General features: G+C 43.4%; 1 protein-coding gene across 1 annotated transcript in view; it reads right to left on the reverse strand.

Annotated features, from left to right (window-relative positions):
* The window catches only part of LOC106591008 (calsyntenin-2), a 529723-nt gene that overhangs the window by 236057 nt on the left and 267119 nt on the right, over nt 1-26547 (reverse strand). Inside the window, exon 2 of the mRNA XM_082966721.1 lies at nt 15498-15620. Within this exon, the coding sequence (XP_082822847.1) occupies nt 15498-15620 (123 nt within the window). The remainder of the gene's footprint in view (nt 1-15497; nt 15621-26547) is intronic.

Below are 26547 nucleotides of genomic sequence, written 5' to 3' on the forward strand. Positions count from 1 at the left end.
ATTCATCAGTCAAGCAACCAAATACATTTTCAATATCGGCCTTTGTAATGAGGTGGATGTTACATTGCAGAAGGCAGAGTCACATCTAATGATCAATTGAAATGAATAGAAATTATGAATAAGAAAGCAAAACAAGACCTGGGAAAAAGATGGGGAGGATTGTGCTGAGGGGTGGTAGTAAAGGAATTCTCTCTTCTCCTCTATCCTTCTTTCCTGCCTTCCTCTACCCATGCCCTCGGCTCCTGCTCCCCTTCTCCTTCTCTCCCCTTCTCTCCCTCTCTCCGGTCCCTCTCTCCATAGCTGTAGACCATACCAATCACCATTACTGTATACCATTTTCCTCCTTTATATCATAGGTGAATGCACCAATTTGTAAGTCGCTCTGGATAAGAGCGTCTGCTAAATGACGTAAATGTAAAATGTTCTGCCTTTCTCTTCCCATCTTTCTCACTCCCACATCCATCTCCTACCATCTTCTACACCCCGTCTATCTCCTACCATCTTCTACACCCCGTCTATCTCCTACCATCTTCTACACCCCGTCTATCTCCTACCATCTTCTACACCCCGTCTATCTCCTACCATCTTCTACACCCCGTCTATCTCCTACCATCTTCTACACCCCGTCTATCTCCTACCATCTTCTACACCCCGTCTATCTACTTCCATCTTCTACACCCCCGTCTATCTCCTACCATCTTCTACACCCCGTCTATCTCCTACCATCTTCTACACCCCGTCTATCTACTACCATCTTCTACACCCCCGTCTATCTCCTACCATCTTCTACACCCCGTCTATCTCCTACCATCTTCTACACCCCGTCTATCTCCTACCATCTTCTACACCCCGTCTATCTACTTCCATCTTCTACACCCCCGTCTATCTCCTACCATCTTCTACACCCCGTCTATCTCCTACCATCTTCTACACCCCCGTCTATCTCCTACCATCTTCTACACCCCCATCTATACCCCCTCTTTCTTTCTCCCACTGCCCCCCCCCCCCCCCCCGCTACACTCCAGGGTTGTCAGTTCGTCGGGTCTTTGATTTACATGTTAGGGAACATGTGGAAATTACATTAGCCGCAATAACATGAGTAATAAAAAACCCGGACAGAGATAGATAGCTGAGCTAATGAAGCAAAAGTGGGGCTCTGATAGTGAGCTCCCCACTCATCCCAGAGGGGAGATCCCGGCGTAGATCTGTGAGTTTCTCCCGCTTATTTCATTCAATTTAGAAAAATGAGTGCCAACAGTTGAAGCTGATTTGAAAACTCTATATGAACTATTTCAGCGCTGGTTGTGTATAAGGACTGGAGTTTTTCCTAATCAGTTCACTTGGTCAGGAAAACCTCCAGGCACTAATTATGTCGAACTAGTCATATGATTAAGGCTAGGCAGGAGACATGGACTGAGGTAGTGGGTACATGGACTGAGGTAGTGGGTACATGGACTGAGGTAGTGAATACATGGACTGAGGTAGTGAATACATGGACTGAGGTAGTGAATACATGGACTGAGGTTGTCACGGTTGTCGTTGGGAAAGGAGGACGAAAATGCAGCAGGAATGTGGATGCTCATCTTTACGTTTATTGAAATAACGAAGTGAACACCTAAATAACAAAAGAACGAACTCACGATCAACAAAATAGTCTTGTAAGGCTTACTCACGCTAAACAAGAAACAGGCAAAACAAGAAACAATCTCCCACAAAATACAAACCCAAACACACCCTAATATATAGGACTCTCAATCAAAGGCAAAGAGACAACACCTGCCTTCAATTGAGAGTCCCAACCCCAATTAACTAAACATAGAAACAGATTCACTAGACTAAACATAGAAATACATGAATATGACACAGTGCCCAAAAACCCCGGAATACATAAATCAAATGCCCTTCTACAACAACCACCACCCCGAAACACATAAAACAAATACCCTCTGCCACGTCCTGACCAAACTACAATAACAATTAACCCTTATACTGGTCAGGACGTGACAGAGGTAGTGAATACATGGACTGAGGTTGTGAATACATGGACTGAGGTTGTGGATACATAGACTGAGGTAGTGGGTACATGTACTGAGGTAGTAAATACATGGACTGAGGTAGTGAATACATGGACTGAGGTAGATACATAGACTGAGGTAGTGAATACATGGACTGAGGTAGTGGATACATGGACTGAGGTAGTGGATACATGGACTGAGGTAGTGGATACATGGACTGAGGTAGTGGATACATGGACTGAGATGGTGGATACATGGACTGAGGTGGTGGATACATGGACTGAGGTAGTGGATACATGGACTGAGGTAGTGGATACATGGACTGAGGTAGTGGATACATGGACTGACATAGTGGATACATGGACTGAGGTAGTGGATACATGGACTGACATAGTGGATATATGGACTGACATAGTGGATATATGGACTGAGGTAGTGGATACATGGACTGAGGTAGTGGATACATGGAGTAAGGTAGTGAATACGTGGACTGATGTAGTTACAGTATATGATTGCTTTTGAAATAAGCTATACATTTCCTCTACAGTAGACCCTGAAGACCAGAACACTTATAACGATAATGGTGACTGCCTGGGAGAGCAATACTACAATGTATAGTCACTCTCCGTGAGTTTCTACAGGTGTGCGATCTTAATTTGAATAGTTTCTCACAGCAGAAAAATAATCCTGCAGCAACAGGAAATGTCAAATATTATGTCGATTATAATTCATGGGTATTTTTGTAGTAGGGATTGATACATTTTTTCTTAGGGCAAATCAAGTCTGAAATGTTCAAGTGGAAATTACAAATTTTAGACGCCTTTTTAAACCTCGAATACACTACAAGTTTGCATGTCCAGATGTGCAAGAAAATTCTCTGCGACAATAGAGTGATCAAATTAAGATTGCACATCTGTATGTGGAACTGAATGGTGCTCCCACTCAATGCTATGCTATGTTCTGTGAACCATATAGTCAACAAAGCCAAAAGATTTCTCTTTAGGATGGCTGCTGCTTTCTTGGCCCTTGTGTAAGAACTGCATGTTCCATCCTCCCGCCCAGTGAAATTCTTTCAAGAGCTTCAGTTGATGGAGGTGCATCTGTGTGGCTCAAGGACTGAGAGAGAAATAAGAAAGATGAACAAGAAAATGGGACATGTGGTACAAGGGACGTGTGGTCAGTAAGGAGTGTGTGGGTGAGCACAGTGGTGTCCTGAGCTGCATTTGTGTGCGCCTGTGCTTGCATGCGTGCGTGTGCGCGCATGTGTGTGTGTGTGTTGAGTGAGTGAGTGAGTGAGTGAGTGTGAGAGAGTTATTGCGTGCTTTGTCGATGAGTACTGCCTGAATTTGGAATTTAAAGCCTCCATCCATGGCACTAATGTTGTAGAAAAGGCCCATTGAGTTGGTGGAAGAATCCTTTAATTCATGGCCACTTGCTCATTTGGGCCAGGGGAGCTTTAATTAGGTCAGGTGGAAATGTCCGACAGACATTCGTAAGCACCAATACGCCTGCGTGGAATGTCAGAGATGGCAGACCGGAGCCACAGTGCCCAAAATGGCAGATTTACCACCTGCTCGCTTGCGCCTCCTCAAACCACCCTTCTGGTCAACAGGAGTAGATTGCTTTGGCCCCTTGACGATCAAGCTAGGTCGTCGAGTGGAAAAGCACTCGGGCATTCTATTCAAGTGTTTGACAACTAGATGTGTCCACCTGGACCGACTGGAGAGTTTGGATACTGAAGCCTTCCTCATGGCCCTACGGCGGGGGGAACCCTACGAGATTCTGGCAGACAGGGGCACAAACTTCAAGGCAGGAGAAGCCAGGTTGGAGGAAGCCTTCCAAGCCATGGAACCCAGCCTCCGGGATCAGCTGATGGACCAACAAATCTCATTCAAATTTAACCCTACAGGAGCTCCTCATTTTGGAGAAACATGGGAGCGAGAGATCAAATCTGTAAAGACGGCCTTACGAGTCGTCCTGGGGGACCAAACTGTCACTGAAACTGTCTTGCGGACCGTCTTCATAGAGGTGGAAGGGATACTGAACTCCAAACCCGTGGGATATCTCTCTGCAGACATCGCTGACCCCGATCCGGTTACACCGAATATGCTCTTGATGGGACGCCGAGATGAGTCACTTCCTCAAGCCATGTATGCTGATACCAACCTCTTTGGCAGACGCCGGTGGCGACACACACAGATTTTGGCTGACCGTTTCTGGGCCCGATTCATTCGGGATTACCTACCAAGCCTCCAGTACAGAGGGAAATGGCAGAGAGAAACAACCAGCCTGGAAACTGGCCAAGTGGTAATGATAGTGGACCCTCAGCTGCCTCGAGCCTCCTGGCCGGTGGGCTGTATCACTAAGACCATGCAAGAGACCGATGGTCATGTTAGATCAGTGGAGATCCAGGTAAAGATCCGGATATATATCCGGCCAGTTGCCCGACTAATTCCTCTCGCTGTGATGACAGAGTACGGCGAGCAATGAGCCTTTGTGAGGAGTGTGGAATTTAACACATTTCCGTGGTGGCTGCAGAAAAATCCTTTAATTCATGGCCACTTGCTCAGCTGGGCCAGGGGCCCTTTAATTAGGTCAGGTGGAAATGTCTGACAGATCTCAACTCATTAAAAGGAGGAAATCGCCATCGCCCAATCTCGCTGCTTTCTCTTCCTTAACTCCGTCTAATCCAGATGTTCTGTGCGTCCATGAATCCACCACAAACTACCCAGTAAATATACCACTTTATGGTTAAAGGAATTCCTGCCTCAGTCTCATCCATTCCTTGGTCACCTGACCTGTGACCACCTGTTCACCTTCACTGTCAGTCCTCCTACCTGTCCAGCTACCCACACAGATTCCACTAATCTTTCAAATGTTATGAGATGTGTTGAAGTTAAAGCAAGTGCCTCTCCCATTTCTTCTCACAGCAGCAGTGAAGGCTGGGAAATATGAGAGAGGAGATTACATTGAAGTGTGGCTTTCAGTGTTTCCGGCCTATCTTGAAGGACTGAGCAGGGTAGAAATGAGACTGAGTAGCCTGAAGCGCCCTGAGTTATCAGGGGAGAGAGACAGAGAGAGAGAGAGAGAGAGAGAGTTTCTGTGAAAATCAAACATTGGAGGAGTCTGGAGGAGGAAAGTGTTGCAGATAACAGGGAAGTGGAAAAAAAGTGGGGAACGAGAAAGACCTAAACTTTCAGAAGCCAGAGTGATAGACTGGGTGGCTGATTTTAAATACAGATGTAGGATCTTAATTTGAACCAGTTTGCTACAGTAGGAAAATAATCCTGCAGCAACAAGAAATGTGAATTATTATGTGGATTTTAATTATTTTTGTAGGGGTTGATACCTTTTTTTGTTAGGGAAAATCACGTCTGAAATTTCAAAATTGGAATTACAAACTTCCGAAGGCTTTTTAAACCTCAAAGACACTACAGTGTGATAACATTTTGATCTGCATAAACTGGAAGCCCTGAGAGCCTGTATAATAATTATAAAGAAACACAGACACACACACACCGATATGCTCCGCATAATTGCTGCCTATTTCTGTAGCATTGTAACATATACAGTATATTTTCTGCAACATTCAATCATCATCTAAATCACTTGCATCTATATGGACTCACCCATATGCATCTATATGGACTCACCCTTTTCTGAGGTCTTGGCTGGTTTCTTTTGATTTTCCCATGATATCAAGCAAAGGAGCATTGAGTTTGAAGGTAGGCCTTGAAATACATCCACAGGTACACCTCCAATTGACTCAAATTATGTAAATTAGAAGCTTCTAAAGCCATGACATCTTTTTCTGGAATTTTCCGAGCTGTTTAAAGGCACAGTCAACTTAGTGTATGTAAACTTCTGACCCACTGGAATTGTGATACAGTGAATTATAAGTGAAATAATCGGTCTGTAAACAATTGTTGGAAAAATGACTTGTGTCATGCACAAAGTAGATGTCCTAACCGACTTGCCAAAATTATAGTTTGTTAACCTCTTATTAACAAGAAATTTGTGGAGTGGTTGAAAAATGAGTTTTAATGACAACCTAAGTGTATGTAAACTTCAACTGTAGTTTTGTAATTTTATAAAACAAGCAGACAACAAGAAAATTACATTTGAAAAAGGTCCAGTTTTTGCCGTAAGCCAATGGGGAAACCAAGATAACCACGGGCTGTTGTCCCTCAAGGCTGGCGTCGCCGCCGGCGTTCTATCTAATATTGTCTGGGAGAATAACCAGAACTGGCAGCTCGAGAAAAAGATTTTAGCTTACAGTATTTATTATGGCAAATTAAGCAGCCCATATTTAGTGATCACTTTTAGACTAGCACAGGAAAGCAGCACCACAGATGAAAGGAGTAACTAGTGATCAAACCTGAGTTAGTAAGTAGACTATCTTTGGTAGATTGCGCGAGGCTCGCATTGCCCTACAACAATCAAACAAATGGTGAGATTTTGAGATTTTTTTCATGAAAGTAATGCAAAGTAATATGGCTACTGTTGTAAACTGGGTGGTTCGAACCCTGAATGCTGATTGGCTGACAGCCGTGGTATACCGTATACAGCCGTGGTATACCGTATACCACGGTATGACAAAACATTTATTTTTACTGCTCTAATTTCATTTGTAACAGGTTTATAATAGCAATAAGGCACCTCAGGGATTTGTGGTATATGGCCAATATACCATGGCTAAGTGCTGTATACGTGCATAAGAACAGCCCTTAGCCGTGTATTGGTCATATACCACACCCCCTCTTGCCTTATTGTTTAAATATAACATGTTACTTTCCACACAAAGTAATATTGTAAAGTAACGCGTTACTTTTGTTAAATGTAACGAGTAAAATATAGTATATTACTTTTTCAAGTAACTAATGACAACTCCTCCCACTTCTTCTTCTTCTGTGGTTCACTAACCCGTCAGGAGACAAAACACGAGTTGGTAGAGAAACAAAAATATCTAATTACAAAGACGATTTGGCTCATCTGTGTGGTTCAGTGAGGAAGCAGATTGCATTTCAGTACTTCATTAATAAATGAGTTTGGGAACAACGGCATAATGATGGCTCCTTTGTCTCTGTGCTCAGGACAGGGTCTACAGAATGCTTCTGGCCATAACTACAGACCAATTATAGTGCAACTCTGGTATGTAGAACATGCAATGGAAGCTGTTTCACTGAACTTGGCCAGGATATGATCCAAAAGCATTCTGAAGCAGCAATATTTCCATCCACAGCTGGAATGAAGGCTGTGTATTGTCTCTAAAGGGTTAAGGAATATAGCGTCTCTACAGGGCATTCGGAAAGTATTCAGACCCAATTACTTTTTCCACATTTTGTTACGTTACAGCCTCATTCTAAAATTGATTGTTTTTGAAATCCTCATCAATCTACTCACAATAACCCATAATGACAAAGTGAAAAAACAGAAATACCTCGAAATTTAGCTCAGGTGAATCATGTTTCCATTGATAATGCTTGAGATTTTTCTACAACTTGATTGGAATCCACCTGTGGTAAATTCAATTGGTTGGACATGATTTGGAAAGGCACACACCTGTCTATATATGGTCCCAAGAGCAAAAAACCAAGCCATGAGGTCAAATAAATGGTCCATAAACCTCCGACACTGTCACGTCCTGACCATAGAAAGATGTTATTTTCTATGGTAGAGTAGGTCAGGGCGTGACAGTTTTTTCTTCTTCTATGTTTTCTATTCTAGGTTGTCAGGGTCTAGTTTTGTATTTCTATGTTGGGGTTTTGTTTGGGATGATCTCCAATTAGAGGCAGCTGGTCCTCGTTGTCTCTAATTGGAGATCATACTTAAGTAGGGTTTTTTTTCCACCTGAGTTTGTGGGAGATTGTTTTTTGAGTAGTGTATGTTTCAACTCTGCGTCACGGTTTGTTGTTTTGTTCTTTAGTTTATGTTAATGTTTCGCATAGTTTCACATTGTAAATAAAATGTGGAACGACACACACACTGCACTTTGGTTCGCTTCTCCTTACGACAACCGTGACAGACACAGGATTGTGTCAAGGCACAGATCTGTGGAAGGGTACCAAAAAATGTCTGCAGAATTGAAGGTCCCCAAGAACACAGTGGCCTCCATCATTCTTAATTGGAATAAGTTTTTTAACCACCAACACTCTTCCTAGGCCATTATGGTAGAGTGGCCAGACAGAAACCACTCCTCAGTAAAAGGCACATGACAGCCTGCTTGGAGTTTGCCAAAAGGCACCTAAAGGACTCTCAGACAATGAGAAACAAGATTCTCTGGTCTGATGAAACCAAGATTGAACTATTTGGCCTGAATGCCAAGCGTCACGTCCGGATGAAACCTGGCACCATCCCTATGGTGAAGCATGGTGGTGGCAGCATCATGCTGTGGGGATGTTTTTCAGCAGTAGGGACTGGGAGACTAGTCAGGATCGAGGGAAAGATGAACAGAATGAAGTACAGAAAGATCCTTGATGAAAACCTGCTCCAGAGCACTGAGGACCTCAGACTGGGTTGAAGGTTCACCTTCCAACAGGACAATGACCCTAAGCACACAGCCAAGACAACACAGAAGTGGCCCAGCCAGATCCAGGACTTGAACCTGATCGAATACCTCTGGAGAGAAAATATCTGTGCAGCGACGTTCCCCATCCAACCTGACAGAGCTTGAGAGGATCTGCAGAGAAGAACGGGAGAAACTCCCCAAATACAGGTGTGCCAAGCTTGTAGCTTAATACCCAAGAAGACTCAAGGCTGTAATTGCTGCCAAAGGTGCTTCAAAAAAGTACTGAGTAAATGTCATATTTCAGTTTTTATGTATAATACATCTGCAAAAATGTATAAAAACCTGTTTTTGTTTTGTCATTATGGGGTATTGTGTGTAGATTGATTAGGGGAAAAATTACATTTTAATACATTTAAGAATAAGGCTGTAATGTAACAAAATGTGGAAAAATTCAAGGGGTCAGAATACTTTCCGAATGCACTGTATATATTGTGTACTAAAGCTGATCACATATTGAGTTTGAGAGAGAGAGAGAGAGAGAGAGAGAGAGAGAGAGAGAGAGAGAGAGAGAGAGAGAGAGAGAGAGAGAGAGAGAGAGAGAGAGAGAGAGAGAGAGAGAGAGAGAGAGAGAGAGAGAGAGAGAGAGAGAGAGAGAGAGAGAGAGAGAGAGCAATTTGAGGCACGGTCCAGGGGTCAAAATTCAGTCCTCCACAAAATGGCAGAGCACATGAGGGATGGTTTTTAATTACCAGTTAGAGAAAAGGAATGAACGACTCGAAAGAGGAGAGGCATCGGTCTGCCTCGGAACGAACCTGATATTTCTCTCTCTCTCGCAAAATTTTTATGAATCTGTTTCTTTTTAATTAATTTTTTCAAGCTACGTCTTTGAACTCCTGGGTTCTGAAGGAATATAGACACAGCGGTACCTGTTCAAAACATCTGTAAGTGTATTAAAAGCAACCCTCTAGCCTCTCCCATCTTTTCCTCCACTCATTAACTTAGTTTTCAAAGGCACAAAGGGTCTTTAGGGCATCTCTAATCCAATATGTTTTTTATCTACATCTTAATACATCATCTTTAATCACTCTAAATGAACATGCCAGATAGGTAGCATTTATACTCTGTGACTGAAAATATGTTAATTCAATTTATTAGTTATTAGTAATTACACTGTCAGGGCTGAAACACAGTGGGTTCAATGTTGGAATGCCCATTTGAATGTTCCAACAATCTCCAGTGGAACCAATGACTAATGGGACAGAATTTTGCTACAAAAGCCCATATTAGGCTACACTCCATCACGTTACAAAACAATAAATCATCACTGTCACACCCTGATCTGTTTCACCTGTCTTTGAGCTTGTTTTAACCCGCCTCCAGGTGTCGCTCATCTTCTCAATTTTCCACAGTGTATTTATAACTCTGTTCTCTGCCAGTTTGTTTTGTTCGTCAAGCCTACCAGTGTTTTTCCCCTTGCGCTTGTCTGTTTCTAGATCCTGTTTTCTAGTTTTCCTGGTTTTGACCATTCTGCCTGCCCTGACCCTGCCTGCCGTTCTGTACTTTGTCACATCACACTGGATTTATTGACCTCTGCCTGCCCTGACCCTGAGACTGCCTGCCGTTCTGTACCTTTTGGACTCTGATCTGGATTACTGACCTCTGCCTGCCCTGACCCTGAGACTGCCTGCCGTTCTGTACTTTATGGACTCTGATCTGGATTACTGACCTCTGCCTGCCCTGACCCTGAGACTGCCTGCCGTTCTGTACCTTATGGACTCTGATCTGGATTACTGACCTCTACCTGCCCTGACCCTGAGACTGCCTGCCGTTCTGTACCTTATGGACTCTGATCTGGATTACTGACCTCTACCTACCCTGACCTGTTGTTTTGCCTGACCCCTGTTCTAGTAATAAACGTTTGTCACTTTGACACAGTCTGCTTCTGGGTCTTCCCTAAAACATGATAATCACTATACATTAATTTACACATTATGCCGGTTTAATGCTATGCAAATGTTATCTATCCACCATCCACTCCAAGTTTGCTGTATGGTGAGGAGGAGCCGCTAGCCGCTAGGTGCTACCCACTAGGCTAATGAGAGGCTGTTTAATGCTATCCATCCACCATTCAGCCCTAGCCTGCTGTATGGTGAGGAGGAGCCTCTAAGCGCTACCCGCTAGGCGCTACCCGCTAAGCTAATGACAGGCTGTTTGTCATTAGCAGTGTGTGGAAGAGTGTTACGCTAGCTCTCTGTCTCCCATTCAGACCGACAGCACGACGGAGGCTAATTAATCACAACACATTAGCCCCACTGTGTGTTAGCTCGTATCTGTTTACTCTGCGTCATTACGAGGATCCTCAGACGCTCATCACATTACCAAACAGTCCCACCCAGATAGAAGACTCTTGCTGTTAGCTACCAGTGAATAGGGAGGGACAGAGCGTCTGTCTGAAATAGGATACTTATAAAATAAAGTAAATGTATGTGTGATGGTGTTTAGTGAGCCCTGATATTTTATTGAATCTAGTGATATAGAAATATATTGCCTGAGGGTGTTTGTCAGGATACGATTATTGGTTTTGATTGAACATGGCACCAATATCACTGTATCTATGTAATGGTGGTAAATAGGACTATGCATACCATAGAACCGGGGTATTCAAATCTTACCCTACGAGGTCTGGACTACTGCTGGTGTTCTGTTCTACCTGATAATCAATTGCACCTACCTGGTGTCCAAGGTCTAAATCAGTCCCTGGAACTAGCTTTGAGGTCCAGATGTAATTTTGAGGGCCATAGAACATACTAACATATCACATGTAGAAGTGAACTTGTGCCACTGCAGTTAAAGTCCATATAGGTATTCTGAAATTATCAACAACCATCCCTAAGAGCAAATAATTCCACAGAAAAAGCGCTGACTCAACCTACTGTAGGAACAAGCTAACTAAAGCAGACATAGTCACAACACACAGAGCACCACCGAGGGGGAGCAGTGAAACAAAACCAGTGCTGATGAATAGACACATCAGCACAACTTTACAAGATGAGCTGGATCCCTCAAGTGATTGGAACATGCCTGTGTGTTTGTGTGCATATGGGTGTGTATGATGCACCGGAGTCTAGCAGAACACCAAAGGATAGGAAGACTGACTGATTGTACAAGTGAACATTCAGAACGAGTGCATTTGCATTTTGTGTGTGTGTGTGTGTGTGCGTACGTGCTTGTGTCTCCCCGCTGCGACCCTACCCATTCAACCACATTAGTAAGTGAGGAGAGGCTGTAGCCTGTGGCTGTAATGCAGCTCTCTGTACAGCCTAGCTATTAACCCCGGTTCACTCAATACTTAATGACCAACCCTCTGCTGTAAAGTAGCAGTCGCATCAACAGCCTCTCTGGAAAAGCAGTATAATGGACACTCCAGTTGGTGGGAGCTGATTGACTAATTATCCACTATAGCTTAAAAGTTAATGTAGACTCTTAAAAAGCCCATGTGAAGTTTAGCAGTTGGAATTGCTGGACATGATTTCCAATGGGCCTGTTATGGGCCTGTGTGTGTGTGTGTGTGTGTGTGTGTGTGTGTGTGTGTGTGTGTGTGTGTGTGTGTGTGTGTGTGTGTGTGTGTGTGTGTGTGTGTGTGTGTGTGTGTGTGTGTGTGTGTGTGTGTGTGTGTGTGTGTGTCAGTCAGAGAGAGCGAGAGCGAGGTATTAAGTCAAGGCATTGAAATGAATGAGGTGTGAATAGTACCTAGGCAAAGCCCCCTAAAACAAGACTCCCTTCAGTTAATTACTGACTGACTATGAGCCCCAGACTGTCTCCAGAAGTTACTCGTGACCACAGCTCAGAGAGAGAGAGGGAGAGAGAGAGAACAATTTGCACATCGTTACAACACTGAATATAGACATAATATGACATCATTTTATTGTTTATTTCACTTTTGTGTATTATGTACAGTACCAGTCAAAAGTTTGGACACACCTACTCATTCAATGTTTTTTTTTATTTTTACTATTTTCTACATTGTAGAAAAATAGTGAAGACATCAAAACTATGAAATAACACATATGGAATCATATAGTAACCAAAAAAGTGTTAAATGACTCTTCAAAGTAGCCATCCTTTGCCTTGGTGACAGCTTTGCACACACTTGGCATTCTCTCTACCAGATTCATGGTAGATGCATTTCAATTAACAGGTGTGCCTTGCTAAAAGTTAATTTGTGGAATTTCTTTCTTTCTTAATGCGTTTGAGCCAATCAGTTGTGTTGTGATAAGGTAGGTGTGGTATACAGAAGATAGCCCTATTTGGTAAAATAATTGAATTGAGAGAGAGAGAGAGAGAGAGAGAGAGAGAGAGAGAGAGAGAGAGAGAGAGAGAGAGAGAAAGGTAGTGTGAAAGAAACATGATAGAGAGAGAGAGAGAGAGAAAAATAAAGTGTGTGTCAGCCAACTCCTTCCCTGCGGTCTCATCTCTATCTATCTATCTATCTATCTATCTATCTATCTATCTATCTATCTATCTATCTATCTATCTATCTATCTATCTATCTATCTATCTATCTATCTATCTATCTATCTATCTATCTATCTATCTATCTATCTATCTATCTATCTATCTATCTATCTATCTATCTATCTATCTATCTATCTATCTATCTATCTATCTATCTATCTATCTATCTATCTATCTATCTATCTATCTATCTATCTATCTATCTATCTATCTATCTATCTATCTATCTATCTATCTATCTATCTCTCACTCTCATTCAATTCTCTCTCTCAATTGAATTCAATTTAAGGGGCTTTATTAACATAGGAAACATAAGTTAACATTGCCAAAACAAGTGAAATAGTATAAACTAAAGTGAAATAAACAATAAAACATTTGCAGTAGAACAAAAGTTCACAAAAGTTCCCAAATAATATAGACATTTCAAATGTCATATTATGTCTATATACAGTGTTGTAATGATGTGCAAATAGTTAAAGTACAAAAGGGAAAATAAATAAACATGGTTGCTGGTTGCCCTTTTCTTGTGGCAACAGGTCACACATCTTGCTGCTGTGATGGCACACTGTGGTATTTCACCCAATAGATATGGGAGTTTATCAAAATTGGAATTGTTTTTGAATTCTTTGTGCATCTGTGTAATCTGAGGGAAATATGTATCTCTAATATGGTCATACATTTGGCAGGAGGTTAGAAAGTGCAGCTCAGTTTCCACTTCATTTTGTGGGCAGTGTGCACGCCTGTCTTCTCTTGAGAGCCAGGTCTGCCTTTGGCTGCCTTTCTCAATAGCAAGGCTATGCTCACTGAGTCTGTACATAGTCAAAGCTTTCCTTAATTTTGGGTCAGTCACAGTAGTCAGGTATTCTGCCACTGTGTATTCTTTGTTTAGGGCCAAATAGCGTTCTAGTTTGCTCTGTTTGTTTGTTAATTCTTTCCAATGTGTCAGGTAATAATCTTTTTGTTTTCTCATGATTTGGTTGGGTCTAATTATGTTGCTGTCCTGGGGTTCTGTGGGGTCTATTAGTGAACAGAGCCCCAGGACCAGCTTGCTAAGGGGGCTCTTCTCCAGGTTAATTTCTCTGTAGGTGATGGCTTTGTTATGGAAGGTTTGGGAATCGCTTCCTTTTAGGTGGTTGTAGAATTTAACAGCTCTTTTCTGGATTAATGGGTATCGGCCTAATTCTGCTCTGCATGCTTTATTTGGTGTTCTATGTTGTACACGGAGGATATTTTTGCAGAATTCTGCATGTAGAGTCTCAATTTGGTGTTTGTCCCATTTTGTGAATTTTTGGTTGGTGAGCGGACCCCAGATCTCACAACCTTAAAGGGCAATGGGTTCTTTAACTGATTCAAGTGTTTTTTGCCAGATCCTAATTGGTATGTCAAAATGTATGTTCCTTTTGATGGCATTGAAGGCCCTTCTTGCCTTATCGCTCAGATCATTCACAGCTTTGTGGAAGTTACCTGTGGCACTGATGTTTTGGCCAAGGTATGTATAGTTTTTTGTGTGCTCTAGGGCAACGGTGTCTAGATGGAATTTGTGTTCGTGGTCCTGGCAACTGGACCAACTGGAACACCATTATTTTCATATTTTGGTTACTACTTCCATGTGTTATTTCTCTCTCTCTCTGTCTCTCTCTCTCCCTGTAGGGTGGCCATTACAGGCAACCCTCTCAGGCCACTACACTGTCTCCACATGCCAGAAGAAAAAAATCAGACAACCATATCCAGCCGTCCTTCTCGGCAGCCTACATCAGAGCTGCTCCAACCCAGCCTGGGGGGTTCTGAGAGTGGGCACCAGCCCAGGAGCCAACCCCACACTGAGGCCTTGGCCACATCAAGAGGCCTGGCAGGAGGCAGTGGAGCCAGGTTGGCCAGTTAGCCTGTAGCTAATGACAACCCACTGGGACTGGCAACCCAATAGGGGAGTGTTCACCATCACATTGATTCACTCTAATTGTATTTGCACTACTGAGAGGGAAACATGTTAGTATTGGTTTCATACATGGTTAAAGGACATAAGGGAGTGAATAGCTTTCATAGGAATGTGTTTGGTAGTACTAGTTTAAAGCTGGTGGTTTTAAATAAGAAAGTATACATTCTGTTTTATTTTCTTGGAAAGCAGAAGTACGAAATAACATGTTCCGGCTTAATGCATTTTATTTTAATGATTTACTAGAGCTTCCAATAACCAAGGTCAACCACAGCAGTTAAGAGCGAGTAAATTGTCCTCTGAGTGAATGATGCTAACCCATTCATCAGAACTTGGTACTTCGCTAACCCATTCATCACAACTTGGTACTTCGCTAACCCATTCATCACAACTTGGTACTTCGCTCACCATTCTATCACTTTTCATGTTTGTGTGGACCCAAGGAAGAGTTGCTGCTGCTTTCGCTAATGGGGATGCTAATAAAATACCAAAATACCAAATCACACAGCAGTGGGGTGTACCATACCTGCGTAGGGCACGGGGGCGTCTTTGTCCAGGGCCACCAGGGGAGGGTCCAGTAGGACGATGTCCATGTTCTCTGTGATCACCCCATGGTACGACGTCTCAATCCATGGCTTGTGTTTGTTCACTACGATAGAGAAAGGAGTGTGTGAAAGAGGGATGGAGAAAGAGAGAGAGAGAGAATGTCAGTCAGGTGTTCACAGTTGTTGATACATTTTCAGTCTGCGTGTAATTACTGGGTGAACTGAGACTGGCTTTGTGAAAAATGAGTACAACAGCTTTTCTTTCCTCCCCCCACTGCAACTCCCACTTGGAAATACAGCCACGCACACACACACGCAGACATACACACGCACACACACACACACACACACACACACACACACACACACACACACACACACACACACACACACACACACACACACACACACACACACACACACACACACACACACAGCCTTTCCTGGCAGAGGATCTCCATTCTTTAGTTTTTCTGAGAAACATTCTCATTTTCCTAATCTCCCCTACCTCTTTTCTCTCCCTCTCTTTTCTCTCTCAAACATTCCCTGTAGGTCTCAAAGCGCTCCGCCAGGCTTGATCAATGACCACTATTGAACTGCCAGCAGAGCACTACTTCCTGGGCTCAGCCAAAACAAAGTCCATGAGCAGTAGGACGATTAGCACGGCATAATTGAGCAAAGCCCCTGAGGGCCGTGAAGCAGGAGTTAGCTAGCTAGCTCACCGTTTTATATACCATCTCTCTATCAAAGGTAAGGGGTTTTAAAACGGCAACAACAGCCCATTTCCTCCTCAACTCCTTCACTTACTCAGGGCTTTCTCTGACTCAGGAGTGAACAGCAATGCCCAAATTTCATCCTGTGATTTCTGTACGAGGAAATTGTTGGTTGTTAACAACACCAAACTAGGGTGTTTTGGGTGATACACATCCAAGTGAAAATTACCTAAATACATGTGTATCACTTTCTTATGGGTACATTATCTGACATTCAGTGAAGGAGAAGGAGAGAAAAAAGTCCATACACCAAACAATTTGTACAGCTGTCTCTAGTGCCACTTCACATTCCAGAGCCTTTGTTCCTTGGTGTATGTGTAATTACAGCGGGAACCCACTTCAGTAATTCATGGGATCACTCCGTCTAAGACTTAAGGCACTGTCAGTATATAAACACAACTAAACATAAGTGCTCTAGTAAGCACCAGAAACTATATATCGTAACAATATTTAATTTAATTGTAATTACATTAATCATAACAGAATCACAACAGATCAGAAAGGAAGGTACACATTTTGATTGTGTGGTCTCTGATGAAAAATATGTATTTTTGACAATTTGGGAAAAAATTAGGCAGTTGGCCTAGTAGGACACTGAAGCAGACCAACACCACCACCACACCCGCACCACCACTCCAACGCCACCACAACTCCAATACCTCCCCAACACCACCACCATTACTTCACCTCCACCACTCTTACACCACCACCACTCCAATACCACCACCAACAACACCACCACCACACCAACACCACAAATACAATACCACCACTCCAACACCACCACCACACCACCACCACCACCATTCCAACACCACCCCAACACCACCACCACCACCACCACCACCACCACTCCAATACCACCCCAACACCACCACCACCACCACTCCAATACCACCCCAATACCACCCCAACACCACCACCACAACCACTCCAACACCACCACCACAACCACTCCAACACCACCACCACCACTCCAATACCACCCCAACATCACCACCACCCCAACACCACCACCACCACTCAAATACCACCCCAACACCACCACCACCACCACTCCAATACCACCCCAATACCACCCCAACACCACCACCACAACCACTCCAACACCACCACCACAACCACTCCAACACCACCACCACCACTCCAATACCACCCCAACATCACCACCACCCCAACACCACCACCACCACTCCAACACCACCCCAACACCACCACTCCAATACCACCTCAACACCACCACCACACCAACACCACCACTACTCAAATACCACCCCAACACCACCACCACCACCCCAACACCACCACTCCAACACCACCACCACTACCACTCCAATACCACCCCAACACCACCACCCCAACACCACCTCAACACCACCACCACCACCACTCAAATACCACCCCAACACCACCACCACCACTCAACACCACGCTAACACCACCACCACACCACTGCAATACCACCACTACTCCAACACCACCATGCCAACACTACCACCACTCCAACACCACCACCATGCTAACACCACTCCAACACTACCACCACACCACTCCAACACCACCACCACTGCAATACCACCACTACTCCAACACCACCATGCCAACACTACCACCACTCCAACACCACCACCATGCTAACACTACCCCAACACCACCACCACCAATCCAACACCCCCACACCACCACTCCAACACCAACACCACCCCCACTCCAATACCACCCCAACCACCATACCACACCAACACCACCACCCCTCAAATACCACCCCAACACCCCCACCGCCACCACTCCAACACCACCACCACACTAACACCACTACCACACCACCACTCCAATACCACCCCAACACCACCACTCCAATACCACCTCAACACCACCACCACACCACCACCACCACTCCAACACCACCACCACTCAAATACCACCCCAACACCACCACCACCACTCCAACACCACACTAACACCACGCTAACACCACCACCACACCACTGCAATACCACCACTACTCCAACACCACCATGCCAACCCTACCATCACTCCAAAACCACCACCATGCTAACACCACTCTAACACCACCACCACCACCACCACACAACTCCAACACCACCACCTCTCCACCACCACTCAAACACCACCACCACCATGACAACACAACAACCACCCCAACACCACCACCATACTAACACCACCACCACCATGACAACACCACCACCGAAAAATATGTATTTTTTACGATTTATGATAACTAGCCAGTTGGCATAGTAGGACACTGAAGCACACCAGGACCACCATAACACCACCGTCACCACTCCAACACCACCACCTCTCCAATATCACCACTCCAACACCAACACCACTCCAACACCACTCCAATACACCACTCCAATACAACCACCACCACCACCACTCCAACACCACCACCACTCCAAAACCAATACCACCACCACTCCAACACCACCACCACACCAACATCACCACCACACCACCACTCCAATACCACCCCACCACCACCACTCCAACACCACCACTCCAATACCACCACTAAAACACCACCACCACTCCAATAACACCACCACCACTCCAACATCACCACCACACCACCACACCAACACCACCACCAGACCACTCCAACATCACCACCACACCACCACCACCACTCCAACACCACCACCACACTAACACCACTCTAACACCACCACCACACCACTCCAACACCGCCACCACACCACCACCACCACTCCAGCACCACCACCACTCCAACATCACCACCACCACCATTCCACCACCACCACCACCACTCCAACACCACCATCCCAACACCACCACCACTCCAATACCATCCCAACACCACCACCACTCCAATACCATCCCTACACCACCACACCACTCCAACACCACCACTCCAATACCACTACCACTCCAACATCACCACCACCACCACTCTAACACCACCACCACTCCAATACCACCACCATGCCAACACCACCACCACAACCAACACTCCAACATCACCACCACTCAAACACCACTCAACACCATCACCACGCCAACACTACCACGATGTACATTACTGGTGTATATACAGTTGAAGTCAGAAGTTTACATACACTTAGGCTGTAGTAATTAAACTCATTTTTCAACCACTCCACAAATTTCTTGTTAACAAACTATAATTTTGGTAAGTCGGTTATCTACTTTCTGCATGACACAAGTAATTTTTCCAACAATTGTTTACAGACAGATTATTTCACTGTATCACAATTCCAGTGGGTGAGAAGTTTACATACACTAAGTTGACTGTGCCTTTAAACAGCTCGGAAAATTCCAGAAAAAGATGTCATGGCTTTAGAAGCATCTGATAGGCTAATTGACATCATTTGAGTCAATTGGAGGTGTACCTGTGGATGTATTTCAAGGCCTACCTTCAAATGCAGTGCCTCTTTGCTTGATATCATGGGAAAATCAAAAGAAATCAGCCAAGACCTCCGAAAAAAATTGTAGACGTCCACAAGTCTGGTTCATACTTGGGAGCAATTTCCAAACGCCTGACGGTACCACGTTCATCTGTACAAACAATAGTACGCAAGTATAAACATCATGGGACCACGCAGCCGTCATACCGCTCAGGAAGGAGACGCATTCTGTCTCCTAGAGATGAACATACTTTGGTGCGAAAAGTGCAAATCCATCCCAGAACAACAGCAAAGGACCTTGTGAAGATGCCGGAGGAAACAGGTACAAAAGTATCTATATCCACAGTAAAACAAGTCCTATATCGACATAACCTGAAAGGCCGCTCAGCAAGGAAGAAGCCACTGCTCCAAAACAGCCATAAAAAAGCCAGACTACGGTTTGCAACTGCACATGGGGACAAAGATCGTACTTTTTGGAGAAATGTCCTCTTGTCTGATGAAACAAAAATAGAACTGTTTGGCCATAATGACCATCGCTACGTTTGGAGGAAAAAGGGGGATGCTCGCAAGCCGAAGAACACCATCCCATCCGTGAAGCACGGGGGTGGCAGCATCATGTTGTGGGGGTGCTTTACTGCAGGAGGGACTGGGGCACTTCACAAAAAAGATGGCACCATGAGGATGTCAAATTATGTGGATATATTGAAGAAACATCTCAAGACATCAGCCAGGAAGTTAAAGCTTGGTTGCAAATGGGTCTTCCAAATGGACAATGACCCCAAGCATACTTCCAAAGTTGTGGAAAAATGGCTTAAGGACAACAAAGTCAAGGTATTGGAGTGGCCATCACAAAGCCCTGACCTCAATCCTATAGAAAATGTGTGGGCAGAACTGAAAAAGCGTGTGCGAGCAAGGAGGCCTACGAACCTGACTCAGTTACACCAGCTCTGTCAGGAGGAATGGGCCAAAATTCACCCAACTTATTGTGGGAAGCTTGTGGAAGGCTACCTGAAACGTTTGACCCAAGTTAAACAATTTAAAGGCAATGCTACCAAATACTAATTGAGTGTTTGCAAATGTCTGACCCACTGGGAATCCGATGAAAGAAATAAAAGCTGAAATAAATCATTCTCTCTACTATTATTCTGACATTTCACATTCTTAAAATAAAGTGTTGATCCTAACTTACCTAACACAGGGAATTTTTACTAGGATTAAATGTCAGGAATTGTGAAAAACGGAGTTTAAATGTATTTGGCTAAGGTGTATGTCCCCTACCTACTTCAACTGTATATGCAGGCCTCAACCACTACCCTGAGAGCACTTGATTCAGTAAATATCAGGTTCATTACCATAAACATTTAACACATCATTGTAATCTCTACAGTGCTGTTGGCTGGTCGTCATTAACCTTGCGTAGGCTTAAACACTGGTATACACTGATTTATAAGTCAATTTTGGGTAAAATGGCACTTTATCTATATTATTTTTTAATCAGGTCAGTAAATAAATATAAATGACGGTCCCATTCTCATTTCATTTTAACAGTACCAAGAATTAGAACAGGTCATGGTAGAAATAGTTTTAGTTACTCAGCTCCGTGGTCCTGGAATTCTTTCCTAAACATTGAAATATTTGATGATCTAGTCACGTTGGTGGAGTTTAAACACTTGGTCGATGTAAATATCCCAGAAGAGACTAACTGTCTTTAGGACAGCTGTTTATTTAGTTATGACATTTGTGTTTCTTTACGTGATATGTAATTGTTGTACTGTATGTGTGTCTATAGTTTTGTTCAGGGTTGTGTTAGTGTGTGTAAGTTGTTTTGTCTGAAACTTTGTTCCCTCTGCTGCTATTGGACCAGGTCTCTCTTGAAAAATAGATTTAATCTCAATGAGAAAAAACAGTATAATAAAGGTTAAATAAAATAAATAAATATACGAAATGCCCAACCCAGCCTCTGATTGAGAGGTTTCCCCTGATAAGAACACCAGTGTGGACGCCGTCCCCATCCTCAGGTATTTGAAGATGTTGTTTGATCTGCGTGGAGATGTTTGTCTCGTCTTCTACCTCTCCAGCCTGAAGGGTTTAGGCTGCCACTAATAGGATGTATGTTTTAAGAAACACCTTAAGATGAGAAAGAGAGCCCTTGGGGGACTCGTTGCGCCTGCACCCTCAATTTTAAAAAGCAAATACCTTTATTGGGTACTTCTGGCAGTGCTTAAATGCCATGTGATAACATCTGTTTGTGAATTGAGGGAAGTTGGTTCAGTGCCTCGCTAAAACTCATGCCTGTCTTGGGAAAACACGATTACCAAAAGGTAGAGAGCTTCGTCTTCTTTTTTTGTTATATCTTGAGAACATGTCAGAAATTAATGTGCTGCTCCTTTTTTCTCTCTCGCTGCTTGTTTGATTTAACCTGGCTTTATTATTTGCTTTTTTAGACCTGAGCAGAAATTCAAATACCCTGACCTTTCTGGCAGCGCGCTCCACTAGATAAAACCAGCCGGGCTCTGTGTGGGAAGGCTTTGGACACAGCTCTCCTCTGAGACACAGGATCTTCCATCAGACTCCACAGAGAGCAACACAGAGAGCAACACATCGAGAAAAACTGAAAGCAACACGATGGGGTGCATGTGAACAGCATTCAAAGACACTGTGCTCTAAACAAGAGCCCAGGGCTCTGAGCAAAAATGCCACAAAAGTGGCATGTTCTCCACAGAAGCCCAGTTATCTCTACAAAGCAACGAAATAAGCAACAAATAACTCTAGACACAAACATGTGCCCTATGGTCTAGACTAGAGACACACTCCATGCTGGACAGATGCACAACAGTACAAGGTCTTTGTTGCCGTATTATTTGTTATAATGCTTTTATCAATTTCAATGAAAAAATAGTAAGGCAATAAAGAGCTTTGACCAACCCAGAGCAGTACGCCCTGAATCTATTCCACATCTGTGTGTTTATGAAGCACTGGTAGTTTGTTCTCCAATGGTTTTTCAAAGTACTAGCATCTCTGCACATAATAAGAGTGATTAGGCCATCGGCTTTCATGTGTCCATTCAGGAGCAGTCTGAGAGCAGACACTGGATGGAGGAGCAGTAGGCCCAAAGTGCTGTGTGATTATGATAGGCCTGAGTAATGTTGAGAAGGAAGGAGCTGTGGAGGAAATACATTGTGTAGACATCACAGACCTATTTCAACCAAGCTGCTATCATAGAGTCATACATTGACAAAGGTGTATTGACCCAATTTAATTCACATTTATAATAGAATTGATAGTATTGTCATAATAATAGCTTTCTCATGTAATTTCACCTTATCATTAATGAGGGGTAGTTTAAGGGCACTGAATATATTTTTCAATTATTTCCCAGTGGATGGAGGGAATAGAGTTGTCCTACAGGCCCTACAGGCTAATGCGATCCTGTCGAGGTGAGGTTTAGAACATGCACTCCTGACCTTTTACACCCCTGCTCGTTGCCGTGACAATTACCCTCCGCCATTTCACCGCTAATAGAGCCGGCAGAGTCATTTGACTCGAAACATCACTCCCGGCATTGCCGTAACGGCTGATTAATTTCTGACTGTGGTGGGGATGGTCAGATGGTGCGCTCGCCTGGCTGGTGCACCCAACTCATCGGGCAGGCGGAGGAAGCTGAAGACCCCGTAAGGCAGATGGGAGGAGAAGAGAAACAGTTGTAAATAAAAAATAACTGTAGGAAATGAAACTGTGATAGATAAGGTCAATACAGGAGGCTGTGATGAATGTATCAGCCTAACGAAAAGTAAGCGCTGCAGAGACAGTTATCCATTATGGACACTAACAGGCAATTACAGTAACAGTTACCCATGCTAACTCCCAGCAACACAGATATGTCCATCAACAGGCCCATGTGAATTATTAGAAATATATTACAATATCCTCCCTGAGAAGACACAGAGAACATTAAATCAACTGTGTATCTCTATATTAACCCTACTTATTCTCCCCATGCCCTCTCCCCTTTCTCTATCCCTCAGCACTAGCCACTTTCTCTTTTCCCCTCCCCTTCAATAAGCCCTTTCTCTTTTTCCCTCCCTCTACCCTTAATGCTAATTTTTCACTGTTTTCTCTCTATTCAATTTAAGGGCTTTATTGGCGTGGGAAACATATGTTAACATTGCCAAAGCAAGTGAAGTAGATAATAAACAAAAGTGAAATAAACAATAAAAATGTACAGTAAATATTACACTCACAGAAGTTCCAAAAGAATGAAGACATTTCAAATGTCATATTATGTATATATACAGTGTTGTAATGATGTGCAAATAGTTAAAGTAAAAAAATGGAAAATAACTAAACATAAATATTGGTTGCATAAATATAGGTTTCAGTGGTGTTTGTTCTTCACTGGTTGCACTTTCTTGTGGCAACAGGTCACAAATCTTGCTGCTGTGATGGCACACTGTGGTATTTCACCCAATAGATATGGAAGTTTACCAAAATTGGATTTGTTTTTGAATTCTTTGTGCATCTGTGTAATCTGAGGGAAATATGTGTCTCTAATATGGTCATACATTTGGCAGGAGATTAGGAAGTGCAGCTCAGTTTCCACTTCATTTTGTGGGCAGTGTGCACATAGCCTGTCTTCTCTTGAGAGCCAGGTCTGCCTACGGCAGCCTTTCTCAATAGCAAGGCTATGCTAACGGACTCTGTACATAGTCAAATATTTCCTTAATTTTGGGTCAGTCACAGTAGTCAGGTATTCTGCCACTGTGTATTCTTTGTTTAGGGCCAAATAGCGTTCTAGTTTGCTCTGTTTGTTTGTTAATTCTTTCCAATGTGTCAGGTAATAATCTTTTTGTTTTCTCGTGATTTGGTTGGGTCTAATTATGTTGCTGTCCTGGGGTTCTGTGGGGTCTGTTAGTGAACAGAGCCCCAGGACCAGCTTGGCTGAGTGGACTCTTCTCCTGGTTCATCTCTGTAGGTGATGGCTTTGTTATGGAAGGTTTGGGAATCGCTTCCTTTTAGGTGGTTGTAGAATTTAACGTCTCTTTCTGGATTTTGATAATTAGCAGGTATCGGCCTAATTCTGTTCTGCGTGCATTATTGGGTATTTTACGTTGTACATGGAGGATATTTTTGCAGAATTCTGCATGCAGAGTCTCAATTTGGTGTTTGTCTCATTTTGTGAATTATTGGTTGGTGAGCGGAACCCCAGACCTCATAACCATAAAGGGCAATGCGTTATATTAATGATTAAAGCATTTTTTTGTCAGATCCTAATTGGTATGTCGAATTTGAGATTCCTTTTGATGGCATAAAAGGCCCTTCTTGCCTTGTCTCTCAGCTCGTTCACAGCTTTGTGAAAGTTACCTGTGGCGCTGATGTTTAGGCCGAGGTATGTATAGTTTTTTGTTAGCTCTAGGGCAAAGGTGTCTAGATGGAATTTGCATTTTTGGTCCTGGCAACTGGATCTTTTCTGGAACACCATTATTTTTGTCTTACTGAGATTCACTGTCAGGGCCCAGGTCTGACAGAATCTGTGAAGAAGATCTACGTAGTTGCTGCTGTAGGCCCTCCTTGGTTGGGGACAGAATCACCAAATTATCAGCTGAAATTACCACGATGGGAGACAGAACTGGTTTCAAGCGCAGGGCGCAGCAGGCGTTTATTGGTAAAGGACCACAGGAGGAAGCAGGTAGCTGGTTCCAGGGGCAGGCAGAAGGTTATACACTTGGAGTTCAAAAAGGCAACAGTACAGGCATGGAAAAGGCTAGTAACACTGTCTTGGAGATCAGGCAATAGGTTGAAAACAGGAAATCCGATAGACTAAAGTACAGGGAGGGAATAGGCAAAAGGTGTTGTTAGTGAGGCAGGCCAAAACTATCATACATGGGAGGATTACATTACGGGAAAAACAGAGCTCAGAATAGAAGTGTCAAAAAACAAACAATACCTCACAATAATGGGGTGCAAAGAACTTAACTAAATACTGTGTGATAATGACATACAGGTGTGTGAACAGGTGTTCAGAATTCAGGTGATTGGTATCTGGGGAGTGAGCTGCATTCAGGGGATCTATGTGTTTGAGAGTGTGAGCTGGAAAGTGAGCTGCGTTCAGTGTATCTACGTATTTCAGAGTTTGACTTGGCAGCAGACATTACATCAGCAAACAGTAGAGATTTGACTTCAGATTCTAATAGGGTGATGCCAGGTGCTGCAGACTGCAGACAGTGCCCTAGCCAATTTGTTGATATACATGTTGACGAGGGTGGGGCTTAAGCTGCATCCCTGTGTCACCCCACTGCCCTATGGAAAGAAATGTGTGTGTTTTATTGCCTGTTTTAACTGCACACTTGTTGTTTGTGTACATGGATTTAATAATGTCTTGTGTTTTTCCCCCGAACACAGTGTTTCCATCAATTTGTATAGCAGACCATCATGCCAAATTGAGTCAAAAGCTTTTTTGAAATCAACAAAGCATGAGAAGACTTTGCCTTTGCTTTGATTTGTTTGTTTATCAATTAAGGTGTGCAGGGTGAAAACATACAGTAATTTGGTAAAAAGCCAATTTGACATTTGTTCAGTACATTGTTTTCACTGAGTAAATGTACAAGTCTGCTGTAAATAATAATGCAGAGGATTTTCCAAGATTTTCCAAGGATGCTGTTGACGTATATCCCATGGTAGCTATTGAGGTCACATTTGTTTCCACATTTGTGGATTGGGGTGATCAGTCCTTGGTTCTAAATATTGGGGAAGATGCCAGAGCTACGGATGATGTTAAAGAGTTTAAGTATAGCCAATTGGAATTTATGGTCTGTATATTTTAGAATTTAATTGAGGATACCATCAAC

This window comes from Salmo salar, chromosome 20 (assembly GCF_965601325.2).
Source record: "Salmo salar chromosome 20, fSalSal1, whole genome shotgun sequence".
NCBI lineage: Eukaryota > Metazoa > Chordata > Actinopteri > Salmoniformes > Salmonidae > Salmo > Salmo salar.